Below are 21900 nucleotides of genomic sequence, written 5' to 3'. Positions count from 1 at the left end.
AGTTATTTTGCCTATTAGTTTGCCAGGCTCACACACACCTCTGCATTAGTAATTTATGGCCTAATCTCACCCAAAGCCTAGCTTTTTATTAAACAGTCCTGCTATGTCTCCTAGAAGCGATTTGCCATGGCGGGTAATCAGACAAACAGCTCTTTACAAGTCTGAAATGCAGTATTGTCAGGGCGAGCACCAAGAGTTGGCATTGTTGGGCACCTGCTAAGGTCTGAACTGCTGCAGGGGCCCCACTGTCAATGGCCAAAGCCTCCTGGCCCTGATTCCCATCTTCCTTTCTGTCACTTCCTATTTAGCTAGACTTTTTGAGTGAGAACATGGAGTGGCTTCCTTCATTTGCCTTGCGCACTTCCTTTGGGTGATGATAAAGATCAGGCCCAGAGGGTGTCAGGATTGATTCTGCGCGCAGGGAGATAGTTAGCAGCTCGGATTCAGAAGAGGAACAGCCAGATCTGGGGGATGCATTTTCCCAAGCCCGTTCAGATATGGGTAGGTGTGCTTCTCAGGTTACTACCAGATGTCTGGGCCTGAAGCCCCCCCCCTTGCCCCCCTCTGTGCAAAGCCAGGAGGAAAAGGAGAGTGGGGGCTGTGACCTAAGAGATGCTAGACTACAGCGCAGAGCTAAGAGGGAAATGTCAGGGGCAGAGCTCAGACAGTCAACCCGGTTAGTGATGCGTGAGAGGCGACGTAGGAAAGCATCACTGGAAGGGCGGGACATCCCTCCCTAAGTGAGTCTAGCCAGCAAGCCTCACTTCAAACTAGGGATGGGGGAGAATTTCTCCCCGAAACTTCGGGGGGCCGAGTGCCAACGCATTCGGTCCTCCGAAGGTTGTTCAGGGAGAAATTCTCCGCCCCCCCGCCCCCCCCCCGGGATGGGACTTACCTTTCACGAATGTCCCTCCCGCGAATTTCACAAATGTCCCGCGGGTTCCGGCGGCGGTTCGGCAGGTCTTCGTCAGGGGCGGGGGCGGCAGCTGGTCTTTCGACCGGCTGCCGCCGCCATTATAAGAAAAAAAAAAAACGCCCCTGTGATAGGCTACGTAACGATTAACGTAGCCTATCACGGCTAGATTTGCAAAGTCACCCGTGATAGGCTACATTAATCGTCACGTAGCCTATCACGGGTGACTTTGAAAGAAAAAAAAAAGCGCGTACGGCTAATGGCGGCCCCCATAGGGAGCCGCCATTCGCATTCCTTATTTGGTCCCTGTAGTCTACGTAAAGATTTACGTAGACTACGGCGAAAATAAAGACAACGCAAATAGCGTTCTGAACTTCGGGGGGAGCAGCGAAGCGCCTCCCCTCCACCGCGAAGCAAGCTGCGAGACCAGGTAAGTGACTTTCGTGCATCCCTACAAACTGTAGGCAAGGTCGGTGTTCCCATTTGAATCCCCTGGAGGCATTCTTTTGTAGCCTGAGAGTCTTCGAGGATTTGCATCTGTAATGAACCTGTTGATAATCAATTAAAGGCCTGAGACTGAAGCCTCTCTATTTGCGTACGTGAGTGCATCAGCAAAGAGGGGGCCCAAGGGAAACGTGACAGCGGGAGAGGGTAAGCAAACAGGCGGTAAGGAGAGAACTGGAGCTGTGTGCAAATGGCCTCTTCAAATTCTCCACCTTATTTGTAGGCAGAGAAATTGTGGGGACAATTTCTCCAAGGGAGGAGAAATTCTCCACAGCTTTCACAGGTAGGGCTCGCCATTGGCAGGAATTGTCTCACAGCTTCTTTTATCATAAGGGTTTTCTTGTGTTGAAACAACATCAACTGTGTTGTATCCTCTATAGGGATGTTAGAGAATTCCGCCACGGATCCCAGGGAGGCCGAATTCCAGTGAATTCGGCCCCTGGAATCCATGGCGGAATGGAGCAACCCACCCCACCACCCCGCAAAAGCCCTGGGAAACGGAGCCTGCCTGGCTGCGGCTCCAGCAGTGGCGGCAGCTCTGGCGGCAGATGATGTGGGAGTGGCAGCAACGGTGGAGGCTCTGGCCGCTGCCGGGCTGCTGCAGCCGCAAATGGTGGCCGTCGTAGCGGCCGCCATTTGCGTCCCTACGCTGGCCCGTGATAGGCTATGTAAATATTTATGTAGCCTATCACGGCTAAAGTGGGAATGCAAATGGCATAGGGGACGCCATTTGCGTCCCTGCTTTAGTCGTGATAGGCTATGTAAATATATACGTAACCTATCATGGGCCGGCGTAGGGACGCAAATGGCATCCCCTACGCAGGATGTCATTTGCCGTCCACAGCAGCCCGGCAGCGGCTGGAGGCCCCGCTGCGGGTTGGCCCAGCTGGCGGCTCCGCGGACTGGCCGCAGACCGGAGCTGGCCGGGCAGGATTCCGGGGGGAAGGAACGGATTGCCTCCCCCCCTGTCGAGGATTCCAGGGGGGAGGAACAGATCGCCTCCCCCCCGTCGAGGATTCCGGGGGGAGGAACGGATCGCCTCCCCCCACCTGCGGACCCCAGCGGAGCCAGGTAAGCGGGGTTTCGTACACCCCTAATCCTCTATAATGCAGCTGTTAGGGGGGTGGTGTAGTGTCAAGTTCCAGGGAAGAGGTGGGGCTAGCGCCGTGCTAAAATCGGTCCTCTATTTTCCTGTAAGTTGCATTCCGCAGTGAAAGAGGCGTCTATTGTTCTACCTCATTCTCAAAGTGTTTTAGAATTTATGTTTGTGGTGCTTTTTTACTTATGTAATCACTGCTAGCCTACCAGGCTCCCTGAACTTCCAGATCTGAAATATGTGCATTTTGCGATCGGCATTTTGTTTTTCAAAGAATGGTGACTGTGGAGCTTGACAAGGCCACTGGGGTGAGTGTGGGCTGCTTGCCAAGCATGGCAAGCAGCCCACACTCGAGCGTGGTCCAGGGAGCGGGGAGCAGAGTAGGGCCTGGGCGGGGCCTGAAGAACCCAGACAGGGGTGGGTTCATACATCCCTAAAACCATCAAATTAAACCACCACATTCTGAGGAACCCTGGAGGGATGGATTGGGACCCCAGGAGGACTGGATTTGGCACCCACGCCTAAGGTTCTCCACCCTGTCTTTTCCTCCTTAGCAAATTTTATTTCTGGTAAGAAGCATTGAGAAAACACAGAAGGTTTACAAATGGAAGACAGTTCTGTCTGGATCCCACCCACCCCCTTTAAAATTCTGTGTTTGAGGCTGGGTGATTGCAGATAAAAGCCTTGTTTGGAAGCATCCTCAGTGTGTGTGTGCAGATTGGAGTCCCAACTTTCATGAGTTCACTGAAAGGTTTGGATAGAGCATACAGTAGCACTGTGTGTCTGTAGGCTTTCTCTGCCCAGCTGGTAAACCTGCAAAACAGCCCTGGATTGAATGAAGCTCTAGTCACAGATAGGGATGGGCAGATTCCCTACCTGTCGTTCTGTGTGGGAATCCACCAGCGGGGGGAAGCGATCCATCCCTCCCCCTGGAATCCATCCAGGCCGGCTCCACTCTGCGTTGATTCTGTGGAGCCGGCCACCAGCACCACATCGCTGGCAAATGTCGATATGGCCAGCAGCCATTGCCGTGCCATATTGCAGTAATTCAGTCTCCAGCCACAAATGGCATAGTGGGCGCCATTTGCAGCTGTAAAGCTGGTCGATTAGCCTAAATGCAGCCATTTATGGCTGCATTTAGGCTAATCTACCAGCTTTACAGCCGCATATGGCGCCCACTACGCCATTTGTGTCCAGTGACTTACTTAGGACAGCGATACGGCATGGCAATGGCTGCTGGCCATATCGACATTTGCCAGTGATGTGGAGCAGGCGGCCGGCTCCGCACGATCGACATGGAGACGGATCCAACCTGGACAGATTCCGGGGGGAGGCGGAGGTGAATGCTCCATTCCGCCACGGGCCCCAGTGGGGCCGGATTCTTGGAATCCAGCCTCATTGGGGTCCGTGGCAGAATTCTCCTCCATCCCTAGTCACAGAGCAATCAACCCACCTACAACCATCCCCCTTGCTGAACAGTGTCCCCTAGTGTAGAAAATCTCTGAAGAAAATGACCATTAATCAAAGCAAGAGGGAAACAGGGGCCCTAGTAGAGTTGTCAGAGAAATCCGCAAGCAGTTCAAATGAGATCAGATTTAAGTGAATCCAACCTGGATTCTGCAAGGAATGGCTTTTTCCGAATCATGTGGATTCTGTAGACATCCGCCCGGTTTTTTCCGGGGGGGGGGGAGGGATTTGTGCTGATCTGCTCAAGTGTGCACTGCAGTAGCATAAATGCACATTTGCAAATGAACGAAATTCTTGTACCAAAAATCTGATTCTATCAGTGAGTGGATGATGGAACAAAGAACACCTGACAGTCCATGAAAGAGAGACAGAATGGATTTAGCAAAATCCACATATTCCTATGCCCTGCCGGGCAGAGAATACAACAGAGCAGATGTTTGTTATGCTGAATATTCCAAGCTCATCCACTGGCATTTCTTGTTGTTGTTTTCAAGATCAGGTAGCAGGTGATAAGGAAGACTTCCACCTGAGACCCTGGAGCGTATCTGCCAGTCAGAGTAGATGGACCAAGGGTCCAAATCCGGTATAAGGCAGATTCATGAAATCCAGGCTTGCTCTATTTGGATTGTTTGCAATCCCAGTATTCCAGGACAATGTCTTCCCTGTCCCTTCTTGGCCAGCGGATGTCACTGTTGCTGTGTGATTCCTCACACTGTGACACATCCTACTCACGCACTTTCCAAAGAAAGGTTCTCTCTGTGGCTACCGGCACTGCGCGCAGCATGCTTGTGCATACATGCGCACGCACAAAACAAGCACAAGCAGCTGGCTCAACAGTGAGTGGCTATTCATTGTACAGAGGAGGCAAAGCGCTCATTCTCACAGTGAGGGGGTTGTGCCACCCTTGCAAGTGGTGAATGATTCATCAGATCAAATAAGCTATCAAGAAACCTTCCCCCTGGGAGCTGACAGGTGGTGTGCAGAATTTATTTATGCCCCCCCCCCCGAGTCTTTCTTCCAAAGACCTCTAGGTAGGATATTTATTTATTTGTTTGTTTGTTTGTTTGTTATTTATTTAAACTCTTGCTGTCCTGCATTTCTGTCCCGTCGCCAGGATTTGGGGGTTGTTGTGTGTGTTTTTGCAAATTGTAATTGAAAACAGAACAAGAATGTGCAGTTTACAAGATAAAAGAAAATACATACACATTTAAAAAGAAAACATGCCAATGATATAACCAAGATGGGGGTGGGGACTAAGCCCAGATTTACAAAAGGCCAGTGGAAGCTTAAAAACTAAACTAGTGTATCACAGTCTTCACTTCACATCTAAATGCCATCAAAGAGGAGGGCAGCCAGATCTGCTGAGGAAGTAAGTTATCCTGAGGTTAATTTTATGGGGGTTATCCTACGTTATCCTTACAAACCCCTTGCAGGGTAACTTAAGCCAAGAGACAATCGCCAGTCCAAAACCAACAGATGAGCTTCAAAACTCAGCAGGGAGTTGAACTCTACTCTCCCACTCCTAGCACAGCGCTTTCTATCTGCTACCCCGCTTGGAACAAAGGCTTTGGACACCCTGTTCCCTAAATGCATGCTGCAATCTTGTTACCTCCCTATCTATGAGCACAGAAACGGCGGTGTAAATAAGTCCAACATTTACTGTCCCACTAAAGTTGTGACTAGCACAGAGGTGATTCTCACTTTCCACAGGCACCCAGACATGGAGTCATTTATTTACGAGCCTTTAGTAAGCAACATTTTGTTTAAAACGAACAAACAGCTCTAGGATTCTGAGGATTCCATTCCTGGACTGTTAATCCACGTCCGTGCACAGGCATGTGCTATGAGATGCCAGTCTCTGGCTGACTGGCAAAACATGAGCTGAACTCACTGTAAAATCCTCGTCTGTGTCCTGAGGAGCCTTCGGTGAGCTACTTATCTACTGTAATGCTTCCATTTGTGGTAATTGTGGATCTTCCCTTGCTTCAGGGAGACAGGAGCTAGGCTTGCCAACTAGTCATGGGGGAAACACACACACCCTGCCTTGGCTTGCTCCTGTGCCTTTAACAGACGTTTGATACAAAGAGATCAGGAGGTGAGGCTTTACATGGCAGACAGCTAAACGTCACTCTGCAAATTGAGCATATGATGCTGCCTTAAACAGAGTCAGAATCTTGGCCCATCTAGTCCAGTGCTGATGGCTCAGACTGAGGAACTGTCTCTGGAAATCGGACAGGGATATTTCACAGCCCTGCTGCCTCAGGTCCGTTAGCTGGAAGGCTGGGGACTGAACCCGCAGCCTCATGCATGTAAAGCGTGTGCTCCACCATCGGGTTCTGTGTGTGCTCATGTGCATGCACACAAACATATACACACCAAATGGCTGCAGATCAAACTGTTGCTAAAGGGACAGCAACTAAGGATGCTTCACAAGTTGGCAACTCTAACTAGCTGCTGCATAATCCAGATCATGTGTCTGAGTGCTGGAGAAAACATTGGGCAGTCCATGCCCCCAGGGAGGATACAGAAAAATAGACAGGGCAAGAAGGGAAGCTGAGGCACAAGGAGGAAGAGATTTCTTCTAAGGGCATGCAGCAGATCAGACTAATGACAAATAGACAGAGGAATCCTCTTAAGCCTGCCACTTTGGTTTCCTTGTGGACAGGGCTGGCATCAAAGGGAGGCATCGTCAGGCACCTGCCAAGGGCCCACACTGCATCAGGGGCCCACTGGCAAGAGTCCCCGGGAGTTCCTCCTAGAACCTGCTTGTTCACCTGGCTGCTGTTCTCGCCCAGACAACGGTGGTGGTGAGAAGGAGGAGAGGAAGCTGCCCCTGCCAACTTGCTCGCTGGCTCTCTGCCGGTCATGCAAGCAAGCGGTAGCAAGGGTGAGGAAGAGGATGCGGAGCAAGAGCAGCTGGTGACGACAGTGGTGAGAAGGTGGACTCACTGAGGAGGGGGCGCATCAAGGGTGTCTTGCCCAAAATCACTCGAAAACCCCAGAGCCGGCACTGCTCGTAGACTACGAGGTCTTGATTTCGGCATACTCTGTTTCAGTTTCTTCTGGAATTGTCTCTGGTATGGTTTTCTTCACACTAAACTGAAGAGATGCATAATGCAGGTCTTCGGGATCATAGGGGTTTTCGTCAGCAGATTCATTTGCCTTTTCTTGCACGTTTGGGACTTCGCTGCCTTCCTTGATGTTGGAATCCTATTGGGGGTGGGTGGGGGACGACGACTCAGCATTATACAAAACCTAGACTGAGCTAATTTTACAGCCTACCCATCAAGAGGGCTGGGATTCTTAAGAATGAACAGAACCAGCATTCTGAGCCAAGCTAGCCAAACGTCTGCACCCCAAAGCATCTATTTTTGCAACCTCAGTAAATAAGCATAGGGTTATTTTCAAGCTAAAATTAAATTTCATATAAGTGTAAAGGTTGGTGAAGTCTGAGAACTTGACTTTATCATTTTATACTTAATATATTTTTTCAAAGTTCACTTTTGAAATTTATCCTTGAGGGTTATTTTTAAAGGCATTAATACTGCACATAGGCAGGCTTTAAAAAAAAAAAACCCACTGATTCAGATTTAAGCAGTATAGCTGGGTTCCTTATTGCAGCCACACTCTTTAACCTTTTCTGAAGATAAGAACCTAAGTAGAACCGCTGGATCAGACCGAGGGTCCATCTAGTCCAGACCAGATTCCTGTTTACAACAGTGTTCAACCAGATGTTTCAGAAAGTCCATAAGCAGAACATAAAGATAGAAATCCTCCCCTGCAGTTTGTCCCCAGCACCTTCTATTCAAAGGTATACTTCCTCTATTCATGGAGGGTCCATTTCAGCATTATGAGTAAATGTTCTTCATGAATTTGTAGAATCCCCTTTTAAAACCATCAAAGCCAGTGGCCATCAGCACTTCTCATGGCACTGAGTTGCATGAATTAATTCTGCATTGTGTGAAGAAGGACTTCCTTTTGTCAGTCCTGTATCTACTCCCAATTTGACTGCCACCAAGTTCCAGCATTTATGAAAGATGCTGAAAGAATCTCTCTCTCTCTCTCCCTCTCTCCCCCCCCTCTCTCTCATTCTCTGATATCTCTAGCACAGGGGTGCAGAAACTCTGGCCCTTGGGCCTAATCTAGCTCCCCAATATAGGGATGTCCATCACAGGGAAATCCAGCCCTTTTTTGGCCCAATGGATTCCTGTGGCAACCCCGACTCAGCTTGCATTTGCGAGCCAAGCTGGGGGGTGGGGTAGGGGTTCCTGAACTACAGAAACCTTTTTGTTTTTTGTTTTCTTTCATGAAAAAGCAATTTGCACAAATCATACAAATTTCAGCCACAATTTGTGCACGTTGCAGCCACAATTTGCGCACGTTGCAGCCACAATTTGTGCATGTTGCAGCCATAATTTACACAAGTTGCAGCCATAATTTGCACAAGTTGCTTTACACAAATAATTTTTTAAAGCTCAGAAATCCACAACCTGGTGCCCCTCGATGCAGATCAAGCTGGACCAGCTCATAGAACAGTGAGCTGAAGTCCGCGGGGTGGTGGTGGTGGTGATGGTGGTGGTGGAAGAGCTGACTAAAGTTCAGTGAGCTTCACCCACCAGACAGATTCCTCTGACATCCCTACCCCAATCTGGCCTGCAGAGCTTTCCAGGACTGATCCAGCAGGGGTCTTGGCCTCCAAGTCCCACCCCCTGGAGGGCATTGCTGCTGTTATCACTGATCTGAGATGACTGCACCAGCCAGGTCCCTTTCTCTATGCTGGGAGGAGACATGCAACCCCATGCCTCTCCCAACATGGAGAGAGGGGGTGGGGCAATGATGCCCATGGGCATGGCCACATCCCCTGATGTAACATTAGGGGATGGGGCCATGCAGAATGATGTCATCTGGCCCACAGTGGACCTGGTGGAGGCAATCCAGAACCCATCTGGAAAGAGTTCTGCACCCCTGCTCTATCACATCATTCCTTAGTTGTCTTTTTCCTAAATTAAAAAGGTCCCCCAGGCTTTTTTTTTTTTAAGCTGGTTTTGCACAAATCCATATCAAAGCTATTGATGCATGTGTATGAATATAGGGATGCCTGGGTGTCATGTCCCCATCATCTTTTCTTGTGGGAACACCCTTGAGACTGCATGAGAACACAGAGGAAAAGGAAGAACCTGTCACAGGCCCCAGTACTGATAAGATTCCAGGAGGGTAGGCAGAGACAAGAAAAGGCCCCCCACAGCCACCACCTGGGGGGCGGGGCAAGACCAACCCTGCCTGAGGAGGCCACTGATTTGAAGAAGCTATGACACACACATAGCTGAAGCAACATCTAATTTTGTTGCGTAACCTGCTGGACAGCTACCCTGAGTCTCCTGAGTTTTGACTCACTGGACAGCTCCTGGTAAGCCAGGGTATCTAGCCACATGGCATGGGTGGCGGTAAAGGGAAAGTGGGTGCTCCAGGCCCAACTGAGTGTTCAAGGATCCACCCAAGACCCACCATTGCCTCTGCATATCACCAAAGTGCTGGCATGGGTTGCTTACTAGTGGCAGTGAAGAAGCAGATGCTACAAACCTTGACATTTGTGGGTATCTTGCCTTGGACAAGAGCCTGTTGTTTTGTGTAAGATTTTGAGCCAGTCACAGATTTTCTCCTGCACCTGCAAAGAAATGTCAGCCCCTTTATATTTAACTAAGCCCAGACCATCTCCAGCCTGATCATAAAGGATCTCTTCTCAATTATTATAAACATGTACAGATAGGTCCCATCCCAACTATGACAGGAGTGCTGATCCTTAGGATTGTCTTTAGCTTCAGTGGTGTAAGTCATGACTGATGCTGTCAAAACACCATTCAGTGCTTGGGTGTGCATGGATGAGCAGGCTTCATTCTGCTCCCCACAAAACTTCTATTTCTTCCCCTGTTACAAGGGTCTTTCCAGACACTCACCTTTTCCAGACACTCAAAGAGATTATCACATTCCTTTGTTGTTGCTGTACTAGTTGTAGACACATGACACAATGCCCCCTATTCCCACGTACCAAAGGGAAAGAGGAAACCCGGATGTTTGATTTTTGATAATTTTGAAAAAAAAAATGTGTAGGAAGCATGCTCCGGTCAGGGTAACGCAATGACAAAAACAATGAGACTGGCTTATTGAAATATTAAACGAAACGCAAAACATGTCTGGAATTAAGGATGAGTGTGTTTCAGTCTGATCATATGCATGTTATTCAGAAGTACATCCAAGTGAATTCAAAGGAACTTGTTCCCAAGAAAGTGTTCACTGGATGCAGCCTTACATCTTAAAGAAAAAGTGGAAGGAAGTTAGTAGAGACAGAGGTGTTCTGAAGCATAATTTGGAAGGTTTGATCTGGCTAGAAGAACAGTTGAAATTGTAAGTCCCAAAGAAGACAACAGACAGGATTAGAAAAGCACAATGACAGTTTAGACAAAAGATTTAGAAAAAATACAAAGAGTGAAGAGGCTTACCTGAACAACTGCAGGAGAAAATTTAGCAGAAAACCTAGAAAAATTATTTGCTTGTTTAATAGGGAGCCTTATCAATGAACAGCACTGCTACAAGCAGCTTTTAGAACTAACAGTGTATATTCACGGATTGGAGTCCACCAGGAGAACAGCCTTCAGTGTGGTGGCCCCCTTTCTTTGGAATTCCCTGCCTCTTGAGGTCAGGCAGACGCCAACACTGTGTTGTTTCTGGAGCCTCCTGGAAACATTTCTGTTCCAGGAAACATTCCTTAAATGACCAGCCATGGTTCTTTTTGGCATTTTGTTTTTTTAATAATTTGAATGTAGCGTTTTAATCTTTAATCTTTTTTACTATTGTACTTCTTGTGTTCATCACTCTGGAATCTGTTTGGATGGGGATCAGTATACAAAGGTTGTAAGTGAGTAAGTAAGTAAGTAAGTAAATGTAAGCATAAGGTACGTGAAGATACGATGGTTCAGTTTCAGAATTGCAAATCCAAAAATGCTGGTATGCAAGCAAAAATGGTATGATCCAAAACTGATTGTAAATGGTGCCGACATATAGGTAAACACTTGGGGGGGGGGGCATGCAGGGGAGGAGGGGAATAAAATGGCATCCCTTTGAGGGGGGGAAGCAGGGGAATAAAATTCTTAACGAACAAGCTAACTGAAGAGAAAATAAGTGTATAAATGAGGATAGGGTTCTGATCAATGGATGTATTTCTTTAAAACAGATATGGCCAGTGCTTTCCATAAATTATTACAATCATGGTTCATGATGATGATTCTCATCCAGATGTAGCTGGAAAGGCCAATATAAGTGAGATAAACAGGAACGAGAAGATGCCACAGCAATGCTAACACTGGTAGTAACACTGATACAGGAGCATCATTTATACTGTCGTAGGGTATCAGTCAATTCTCCTGTTGTAGACTATGGGGACAGATCTCCTACCACAGGCACAGGACATAACATAGTCCTGCTTTCCACCACCCCTGCAGTATATGCACAGTCAGTGAGCCCCACCATGCTAAGAACAGGAGGCCTGTGCGCCCATATCCCCACTTTGTTCTCCCACCTCCACTCAGTCAAGGAGCATGAGCTCCCTTGCACTCCTTAACTAAATGGAGAAGGCTGGACAGGGAAATGGGTCAGGTGCACAGGCATCCCATAACCCATTACCCACCTGGCAATGTGTCTCTGCATGTACGTGTGTGTACCAAGGGAGGAGTGCGGAACAGGGTTCTGTTATTCCCCCGTGACATCCCCCCATACCTGGGTGTTGTGCCCCTAGTATGACTCGACTGAACTTTGTCCAATCATTTCATCTCCCCTTTCTTGTTGCTGTTTTTCTTATTTGGTTATGAGTCTGATTATATACCTGCTAATAAAACGTTCATGGGTTAAATAACGCGATACATGAGAAACACAGGATCTTCTCAAAAGGAATCCAGGGAGAATAAGAATTTATTAGGCATTCAGGAAACCCATTGATTTAAGCCTAAGGCATCCGAGGGTGTTAGAAAATGAGCCGTTAGGGAGGTTTTCCATGCTCCAGATGCTACTATATCAAGCGATCTGTATGGAAAAACTGAACAAACTTGGATTTTGTACTGATTCACAAATATATTTTTATTGGACTTTTCGGGGGGGGGGGGATACTTTGATAGGTCACAATATAAGTAGTATTATGGATAGCTCATCTTGACAGACCAGGGTTAAAGTAGGGGTTAAATACCTTCCATTTCTAAAATGTTTAGTAAAGCTAGGGCACAGTCCTATGCATGTTTAGACAGAAATAGGTCCTACAACTCCCAGCATGCTGGCTGGGGGATGCTGGGAGTTGTAGGACTTATTTCTGTCTAAACATGCATAGGACTGTGCCCTAGCTTTACTAAACGTTTTAGAAATGGAAGGTATTTAACCTGTACTTTAACCCTGGTCTGTCAAGATGAGCTATCCGTCATACTCCTTATATTGTGACCTATCAAAGTATCCCCCCCCCGAAAAGTCCAATAAAAATATATTTGTGAATCAGTACAAAATCCAAGTTTGTTCAGTTTTTCCATACAGATCGCTTGATATAGTAGCATCTGGAGCATGGAAACCTCCCTAACGGCTCATTTTCTAACACCCTCGGATGCCTTAGGCTTAAATCAATGGGTTTCCTGAATGCCTAATAAATTCTTATTCTCCTTGGATTCCTTTTGAGAAGATCCTGTGTTTCTCATGTATCGCGTTATTTAACCCATGAACGTTTTATTAGCAGGTATATAATCAGACTCATAACCAAATAAGAAAAACAGCAATAAGAAAGGGGAGATGAAATGATGCTGGGAGATGTAGGACTTATTTTTGTCTAAACATGCATAGGATTGCACCCTTATATAGTCTTCTTTGAGCTAAGTGATGCCTAGAGATATCAGATTCTAACTTATGAAGGTTGTATTCAGTGGAGGCTGGTAGCTAATGTCAGTGGGACGGTGAATCCACCCCGGGTTCAGTCAGAACCAGTCAGAACTCTAAAGGAGTCACCAGCCTCCATCGATTGTATCTGCTGTTCCATAAGAACATAAGAAGAGCCCTGCTGGATCAGACCAAAGGTCCATCTAGTCCAGCATTCTGTTCACACAGTGGTCAACCAGCTGTCAACCAGGAACCCAAAAGACTTAAGACAAGATCTGAGAACAAGGGAAGACCATGGCTCACTGGTAGAGCACAGGTCTTGCAGGGAGAAATCTCTGATTTGATCCCTAGCCCAGGGACGGGGAACCTCTTTCAGCCAAAGGCTAAATTCCATTCCAGAGAAGCTCTTGAAGGCTGCATTCCAGTGGTGGGCCGGGCCAAAGGCAAAAGGGGAGACCATTTTAAAAAAACACAAGCAAACTACAGCATATTTAAGCTTAAAGTTCTTGTTGCCAGTAACAAAGCCTTAGGGGAGGCATTTCAGCCGTTCAGAATGGGGGGGCAGGGAAACTATGCAAAAGCCGGGAAACCATCAAATGATCGGTGGTTGGCAGAGAGGGGGCAGGGCGTCTGGGGAACCTCAGAGGGCCAGATTGGGACCGGACTGAGAGCCAGGCTTAGCCGCCAGGCCTGAAGTTCCCCACCCCTCCATTTTAAAAATATCTTCAGGAGATCTGGCTTGGAAAGACCCATGCCCGAGTCCATGGAGAGCCACTGCCAGCCAGAATAAAACAGGGGGCTAAATGGGCCATGGTGTGATTCAGTCTAAGGCAGATACACATGTCTGATCATTCCCCAGCTGATAAAATATCTCTTTTGCAGGGTCCCAAATAAGTGCCTCGGTATAAATTGATTGCAAAACAACATATTTAAACGTGATCAATTATAAATAAGAGCAACTTTGCTCTAGGAAATTAAATAATTTGTTATCGTCAAACAATGAGGTTTGTAGTGTAGTGATGAACTAAGGGGATTTTTCAGACTTAATAATACTCCTGAGAAGGAGAAGTTAACTATATGGGAAACTAATAAAGCTTATGTGAGCGGGAATTCATAAAGATTTCTTCATATTTGAATTAAAAAAAGAAACCGGCAGAGAGAGAGGGGGAGAGAGAGAGAGGGAGGAAGGGAGGGAAGGAGGGAGGGAAGGAGGGAGGGAAGTATTAGCAACACTGGAATTTTGCAGAAGGATGCAAAACAAAGAGAAACACGTCATCTTCTGTATGAAATTAAAAAGAAGCTTTTAAAATATATCTAAGAGAGATCTATTGTATAAGTCATCTTTCCAGAGAGAGAGAGAGAGAGAGAGAACATTTGCAGGCAATTCTTATGTTAATAGCATAGGGCAGCATTCCCCAATCTGGTGGTTTCCAAATGAGGTGGACTACAACTCCCATCATGCTGGTTGGGGATAGTGGGGGTTGTAGTCCAAGACACCTGGAGGGCACCAGGTTGGGGAAGGCTGGCAGAAGGGGAAAGGACTTCTGACGCACATGGTGGTGATGTCATGCAAGACAAGTGCCTTCCCCACAGAGAAGTACATGCTGGGGATGAAAAGATAACCTGCTTCTGCAAGGTGGTGGGTTTCTCACACGCAGACTTTCACTAACCCGGTGTTAGCATCTTCCCTCCTCTGCAACCAGCATCCCAGCTGACTGCGGTTTGTTCTTTGATGGTACCAACTAGGCTTCGGAACCAGCCTGCCTGAATACTCAGTCACCTGACCCACAAAGGCCAGTCCCTGGCCACACATCTTTATAAAGCTCTTGCGAGAGGAACTGAGGTGGAAACTGCCCACCTCAAGCAGGCTGCCCTGTCTCAATTCTGCTCACACTGCCAGCCCTCTGCTGGAGGCTACCCTGTCCCCCTTTCCCAAGCTGAGCGGGGAGGGGTTCTCCTTTGGGGAGGGGGACAAGATAGCAGTCAGTGGGAGTTGGCATTTGGGTTATGTCAAATGCTCACAAAGCCTCCTCAAGGCTTGCATAAGAACATAAGGAGAGCCCTGCTGGATCTTATAAGAGCCCTACCTAATCCAGCATTCTGTTTCCCACAGCAGTGGGCCAAATGCTTCTGGGAAGCCCGCAAGCAGGACATGAGTGCAATAACATTTGTCAGGGTGGAAACTGAGCCGATAGAACCCCAGAGCAGTTCTGATTCTGAGGAGGATCAGCAATCCATGGGAGAGGAGCCAGCTCATTCCTCACAGGCACAGCAGCTGGCAGATTCCTCCTGCCGGCATTCCTGAGATAGTGATCCTAGCAGTGAGAAAGTGCGGGAGGGGGGCTTGCTAGACGCTCACCGCAGACGCAGGAAGCGACGAGCGATGGAGGGCATGGAAAGGAGGCATAGCACCCGTTTGGCGCGCAAGCAACGGCTGCCTCCCGTGGACCCAAGGGAAAGAGGGAGGATCTCTCCCTAGCCCATAAGTTCAGGGTCTTCAAGTGATTCTCCTTCAAACGGGGATCAACTGCCTACTCGGAGCATAGGCTACTCTGCTGTTCATTGCTTAGTCACTGGTGATTAGCATCTGAAAGAGTCATTAAGTTGTAAAAGGTTTAAAGCCTTGAAAAGAATCCTTTCATCTGTGTCTTGAGTTGGCTATTGGAGTGTACTGAAAGAGGCCGCTAGGGCGCTCCTGAAAACACCCCACCCCCAGCTCGTGTTCCCCAGCAACTGGTATTTTTATCCACACTGCCTCTGAGCCTGGAGGTTGCAAACAGCCATCCGGACTAGTAGCCATTGTAGTTTTATTGTTGATGAATTTGTCTAATCCCCTTTGAAAGCCATCTAATCAAGTGGCCAATCGCCACACCTTGAGGCAGTGAGTTCCACAAATTATTTTTACAGTGTATGAAGGGCTTCCTTTAGTCTGTCCTGGATCTCCTGCCAGTCAGTTTCATCAGATGGTCCTGATTTCTAGTGTGGTGTGTGTGCTTGATATGATAGCGCTCTTCAAGTACTTGAAAGGCTATCACAGAGAGGAGGGCCAGGATCTCTTCTCGATCATCCCAGAGTGCAGGACATGGAATCATGGGCTCAAGTTACAGGAAGCCAGATTCCAGCTGAACATCAGGAGAAACTTCCTGACTGTTAGAGCAATACGACAATGGAACCAATTCCCTAGGGAGGTGGTGGGCTCTCCCACACTGGAGGCATTCAGGACAAGGCTGGACAGCCATCTGTCAGGGACGCTCTGACCTGGATTCCTGCATTGAGCAGGGGGTTGGACTTGATGGTCTTATAGGCCCCTTCCAACCCTACTATTCTATGATTCTATGCTTGAGACAGAGAGAGAGAGAGAGAGAGAGAATCTATCCACTTTCTCTGCACCATGCATAATTTAATAAAACTCTGTTGTGCCCCCCTCTTTTCGTTCCCTTATTCCTAAACTAAAAATCCCAAAATGGTGTAGTCTTTCTTTTTAGGAACCCCCCTGATAATTTGGGTACCCGTTTTCCAAGCATTCAGTTTCAGTGCTCGAGCGACACAAATGCTTTTGGGGGTGAGTGCAGGGCTGCTTGCCCATCTCTGATATCCCGAAGCCTCCAAATGCGCTCCTCAGTTTGACTAACTTGTCTCTTGTGTGAAGATGATGCTTGGGCTTTCACCCATGTATCTAAGATATTCACCAGAGGTCTAGCTTGTGTGTCTGTCAGTAAAATCAGTTAGGCTGCTGAGCACAAGTGACAGGGGCTTCTTGGTGGTGGCCTCACAGCTGTGGAACTTCTTTCCGTCTGACATTTACTTAGCCCCGTCAGTATAGGCATTTAAGAGGACCTTAAAAACATATCTTTTTACTACTGCTTTTCCTAAAGAGAACTGATGGCTGTGTATTCCAAAGCAGTTTTCTCATTCACCTATTGCTGCATCTACTGTACTCTTAAGTGATCTACCTAACGTACTACTGTTTCATTCATTTTGTGTTTGTCCCTTTGTAGGGGGGCTGGTCCTAAAAAGCATCTTAAAATACCTTGAATGAATGAATGAGCAAACAAGGTCCTGGTTCTTGTCTGGAACTACTGCTCTGGGACTTGAACCTTGTATAGTTTTGTCTATACATGTACTTTTACCCCCACTTGGACTGACTGCCAGCTCGCCCTCCTCTCCCTCTGCAAAACCTAATTGCCTGGATCCAAACCCTTGCCAAGGCCTAAGAGCTCCCAAGCAATTAAAATTAGCAGTTGCTGGAAAGTAGCAGTCTACCAGCAACAGATGCCCTTGCTGGGATTGCATCTTCCATGTGGATGTGTAATTATCTGGGAGTCCCCCTGGGAGAGGAATGATATTAAAGACAAAACTGAAGTACTTTGGCCACATAATGAGAAGACAGGATACCCTGGAGAAGATGCTGATGCTAGGGAAAGTGGAAGGCAAAAGAGAGAGGGGCCGACCAAGGGCAAGATGGATGGATGATATTCTGGAGGTGACGGACTCGACCTTGGGGGAGCTGGGGGTGGCGACAGTCGACAGAAAGCTCTGGCGTGGGCTGGTCCATGAAGTCACAAAGAGTCAGAAGCGACTGAACAAATAAACAACAACAACCCCCTGGGAGAAGATGAGTGTCTGGAAAGATCCAAAGAAATGGCCAGCACGAATCTGCAAGAGCTTCTGCAGCGGTGATGATTACATGGGTTGAGTACATTTCAAGCTCCTGACAACCTACTTGTGCAGTGTCTTATGGGCCTTTCTGGTTTGTAAATCTATTCAACCCACATCATCAGCATAATCAGTTTGGATGTGTGAACTGGCTTCTAATCACAACGCTGGGCCCTCTCTCCCTGCAGAACAGCCAAACTGGAGTATGGTGGAGTCCATAACTTAAGGTGCAGTCCTATGGATGTTTAGACAGAAAAAAGTCCTACAACTCCCAGCATGCCCCAGCCATCCATGCTGGCTGGGGCATGTTTGGAGTTGTAGGACTTTTTTTCTGTCTAAACATCCATAAGATCGCACCCTTAATCAAGATGGGGCCTTCAACTCTTTGTCTCCCTCCAATCCACCCTCAACCACAACCCTCCTCAAACAGTCCAGAAACTTTCATTATTACTTACTTTTTGGAAGTCACAACAATTGCAATGATGAGCAGGATGATAACGAACATGATGAGCGTGCCAGTCACTGCACTAATTATCTTCCAGGTCCACATGTCTTCTGCTGGCTCAGAGAAGAAGAGATAGAGTTCAGTGGAATAGACCTTTCTTTTTTCATCGCAACCCAGCATTCAAAGAGACCCCATTCTGTTCCTGCCACAGAGAAGTACGTGCTCTGGTGTTCCTTTTGTACAGCCCTCTCAGGGGGGAAAAGTTTGGGCTTTCTTGCGGTCTTTGCAGTCATGGATGCCAGAAGCAAAGGTGGGGCAGTGGAGGCTAGATGTAGACTTGACCCTTAACCAATGCCGGTGGGCGGGCTGAAACCATCTCCACTTCCTAGGATAATCAGCCCAGAAAGACTGCTGTTGTAGTCAAGGCTAATTGATAATGGAACCAAAGGATTTTAGAGTTGGAAGTCACCTTGGAGGTCATTAGCCCAACCTCCCGCTCAATGCCATTGTGGTGTAGTGGTTAGAGTGTTGGACTGGGGTTGGGGAGACATGGGTTCTAGTCCCCATTCAGCCATGAAGCTCACTGGGTGACTTTGGGCCAGGCACTGACTCTCAGCCTAACCTACCTCACAGGGCTGTTGTGAGGTAGAATGGAGAGGCAGACCAGGATCGTGTATGCCATCTGGGGCTTCTTGGAGGAAAGGTGAGATATAAATATAACAAATAAATAAACAAACAAACAAACCACAGTACAAGATGCAACTAAAGCATCCCTGATAAATGGCCATCCAGTCTCTACTTGAAATGAATACCTCCAGCAAAGGAGACCCCCACCTCTTCTTGAGGCAGTCTGTTCCACTGTCAAACAGCTCTTATCATTAGGAAGTTTCTCCTGATGCTTAGCTGAAATCTGCTTCCCTGCAAATTCCACCCATCATTTAGTTCTAGGGCCCAAGCATCGGGGGGGTGGGGGGGCAGTACAAACTTGTAACATGGCACCCCTCCAATACTATGATCTCATCCGATACATAAAATCTAAGGAGCCACGAAAGAAAAAACACACATCTATTTTAACTCTGAAATTGTTTTCTACATTTCTGAAATTACACCATGTCTACACCGGGGCTTTTCTACCTACCCACCCACACTTTTTCCTGTTTGTTGTTTAACATAACTTTCAGCCTGAAGAAGAGACCTAGGAAGCTTGCTGACTATTTTGTAGCTTTGGGGTTGGTCCTAATAAAGATATTGGTGCTATTGATGTTGTTATTCTTTTTAATTCTAATGTGCCAAAAAGGCTGCAAAGATTTTATAAATAGACCAATACACTTTAAAGCTTGATTTTTTTCTGGACTTTTTCATTGCAAAATCATGAACTATCTCCCCGAGGACATTTTTTCTTGCATGTTCATACGCAATAGACAAAATAGCTAGAAAGCAGTACAGCTAGAAATAGCTAGAAAACAGTACTTTAGACAAGTGTATCTTTTGTATCTTTTGTATCTTTTCTCTCTTGTTGAAAGACTTACATTTGAGAAGAAATTCAGAAAAACTATACCCACCGACAACTTTTGGCATTGACTTTGCTAGGTTCTGCATTTATTCAAGAGAGAAGACAACGGATAGAACAGGGCTGTGTGTGCGGTGGGGGGGGGGGATTTAACAGAATTTTTTTTTAAGCATAACGCTATATCTTTGGCAGGGAAATGAATCAGAGAGTGAAGCACTACTCTCTCCTGATCTCCTTCTTCTGGATGTGGCTGTACTAATCATGAGACTACTTGACTTTCCTTCAGAAGCATTAGATTGGAGTTGGATGATACATCTGGCAGAGTTTATTCTTCACCAGTTGCCACAGACAAAATCTCTATACAGAAATCATTGTCTTATTATTTTGTTCATCCATCTCCCTGTTTAGTGCCTTTCCTGGGCCAGACTGCAGGAAGGCCTTGGTCTGTTTTGACAAAAACTGAAGGTTTGATTGGTGTTATTTAGCTTCTTTAAGTTCCCTTTGTTTAACTTCCTTACGTTTCTGGATGTATGATTTGTATTTATAGTCAGATGTAACAGTATGGTATGTGTGTGTGTGTGTGTGTGTGTGTATGTGTGTATGAACTAGACATTTAGGGTGCAGCCCTATGGGTTGCACCCTCATTGGATGGAAGCCTCAGATCTCAGAGGTTTCCAAGTATCCAGTGCCCTGCCAGGCTGCTGCCAGCAGAGCAGGAGGAGTGATGCTAACGATTTTCACCTATCCTTCCTCCTGTTTCTACATTTTCTAGGCAGGCCTCTGAGCCCATCTAGAGTAGTTTCGCTGCCAGGGGTAGGGTGGAGAGTCCATGGAAAACAGTGTATCCTGGCCTCTCCTCTCCTGTCCCATCCCCGCCCATGGGAATGCCCCCTTTCAGACCTCTCTGAGGTCCTCTGAGGCTGCTATTGTGACGTTAGAAAGCAGCGGCTGCAAGAGGCTGGGGGGGCAAGGGGAGGGATCAGATTCTAGAATCCCCATTCCGAGGTCATGGCAGTGTCTATGGTCTCAGAGGGTGGACTCCAGAGAAGCCTATGGTCCCTGGGATGCTCTTCTAGAACCACAGGACTGCTCCCTCCCTCACATATATTTTGGGCTTGTCAATCCTACAAGCACCACTGGCTCCAATGGTCCCTGGGATTAATGTCCCTGATTATTAAGGTGCTTTGTCCCTCCCTCCTGCCAAACCCAAAGAACTCCTCAGGAGAGCATGTCACACAAGGAAGCACCTTTCTCTCTCTCTCTCTCTCTCTCTCTCTCTAACTACTAGTCCTAGTTTAACTGCACAAGCACACTCACTCTGTTCTAGAGAAGGCCTGGGCCAACAACAACCCATTGTTCAGAACGTTGCTTGTTCTGGGCTGCTACTGATTGGCTCCAGCAAATCTCACAAGGTCAGGGCAACAGGAATATAGATATGGGGAGATGAGTTTTCATAAATATACTCAAGTACGATTTACAATTTAGTCTCATGTTTTTCTTCCTCAGCGTAATGGGATTATAGCCTGGGCTGGGGCCCCCAGGATCTCTGGGCCCTGGTAAAGTGTACCCTTCCTGCCCTGCCCTGCCTGGCCCTGATTGGTTCTAGGCCTGCCTTCTGGAGCGACAGAGAACAAATCTGCTGCTCCATCTTCTGCATGTCAGCCCTTGAGATATTTGAAGGCAGCTATCATGTTTCCCTTTAATCTTCTCTTCCCCAGGCTAAATATACACATCAATCATTCCTCATACAACTTGGTTCCAGATCTTTACCAATCTGGTCATACTCATCTGAACACGCTATACCTCTGGACAGTTGTATACTTTTTACTTTCATCAATTACTAGTTGTTACATTTCATTCTTTTCTTAAGTTCATGTATGATTGTGATAAATTGATTTCAGGTGGAAGGACCAAGGCAGAAAGATCAGGGCTAAGATACCAAGTGAGCCGATATGAAATTTGAACTGGGGCTTCAAAGCTCACATTCTTACAACGCAATCCTACACATGTCTTCTCAGAAGTAAGTCCCACTGAGTTAAATGGGGCTTAGTCCCAGGTAAGTGGGTACAGGATTGGAGCCTCAACCATTACATTGCACCAGCTCTCCTAACCCAAAATTGCTGTGCATATTGTCTTTTATAAACATAGCATCTTCCAGTAGTCTGTCTAGCATTAAATGAGTGGTAACTGCCAATGCTACCCCTCATTAAAATAGCACCTAAAATCGTTGTTAGGATTTTAAAAAATTGAAAGTATTATCTCTACAATTAAAAATAAATACATGGAATTACTGGTGCTAATCACGTTTTTCCCCTAAGCTATTAGAAGAAAATAATAAACTTTTAAGAGTTCAGCACTAAATTATTCTAATAGCAATCATTTATCTCTAAAATTAAAGTTATTAATGT

At 47.0% G+C, this 21900-nt stretch overlaps 1 protein-coding gene across 2 annotated transcripts in view; it reads right to left on the bottom strand.

The window, feature by feature from the left end:
* Positions 1–5057: 5057 nt before the first annotated feature.
* LOC146337807 (sialic acid-binding Ig-like lectin 13) overlaps positions 5058–21900 on the bottom strand; it is a 47358-nt gene continuing 30515 nt past the window's right edge. The window contains exons 7-9 of one of the 2 annotated variants that reach the window (XM_084815286.1): positions 17993–18095; positions 9561–9645; positions 5058–7190 (exon numbers count right to left, since the gene is read on the bottom strand). In XM_084815286.1, coding sequence (XP_084671412.1) covers positions 7002–7190; positions 9561–9645; positions 17993–18095 — 377 coding nt within the window. In that variant the 3' untranslated portion in view covers positions 5058–7001. The remainder of the gene's footprint in view (positions 7191–9560; positions 9646–17992; positions 18096–21900) is intronic. The other variant, XR_014785100.1, reaches the window with a different exon arrangement.

This window comes from Heloderma suspectum, chromosome 10 (genome assembly GCF_057233095.1).
Source record: "Heloderma suspectum isolate Gila_16-S chromosome 10, 16-S_ref, whole genome shotgun sequence".
Lineage (NCBI taxonomy): Eukaryota > Metazoa > Chordata > Lepidosauria > Squamata > Helodermatidae > Heloderma > Heloderma suspectum.
This window is presented reverse-complemented; position numbering and strand designations above follow the sequence as displayed.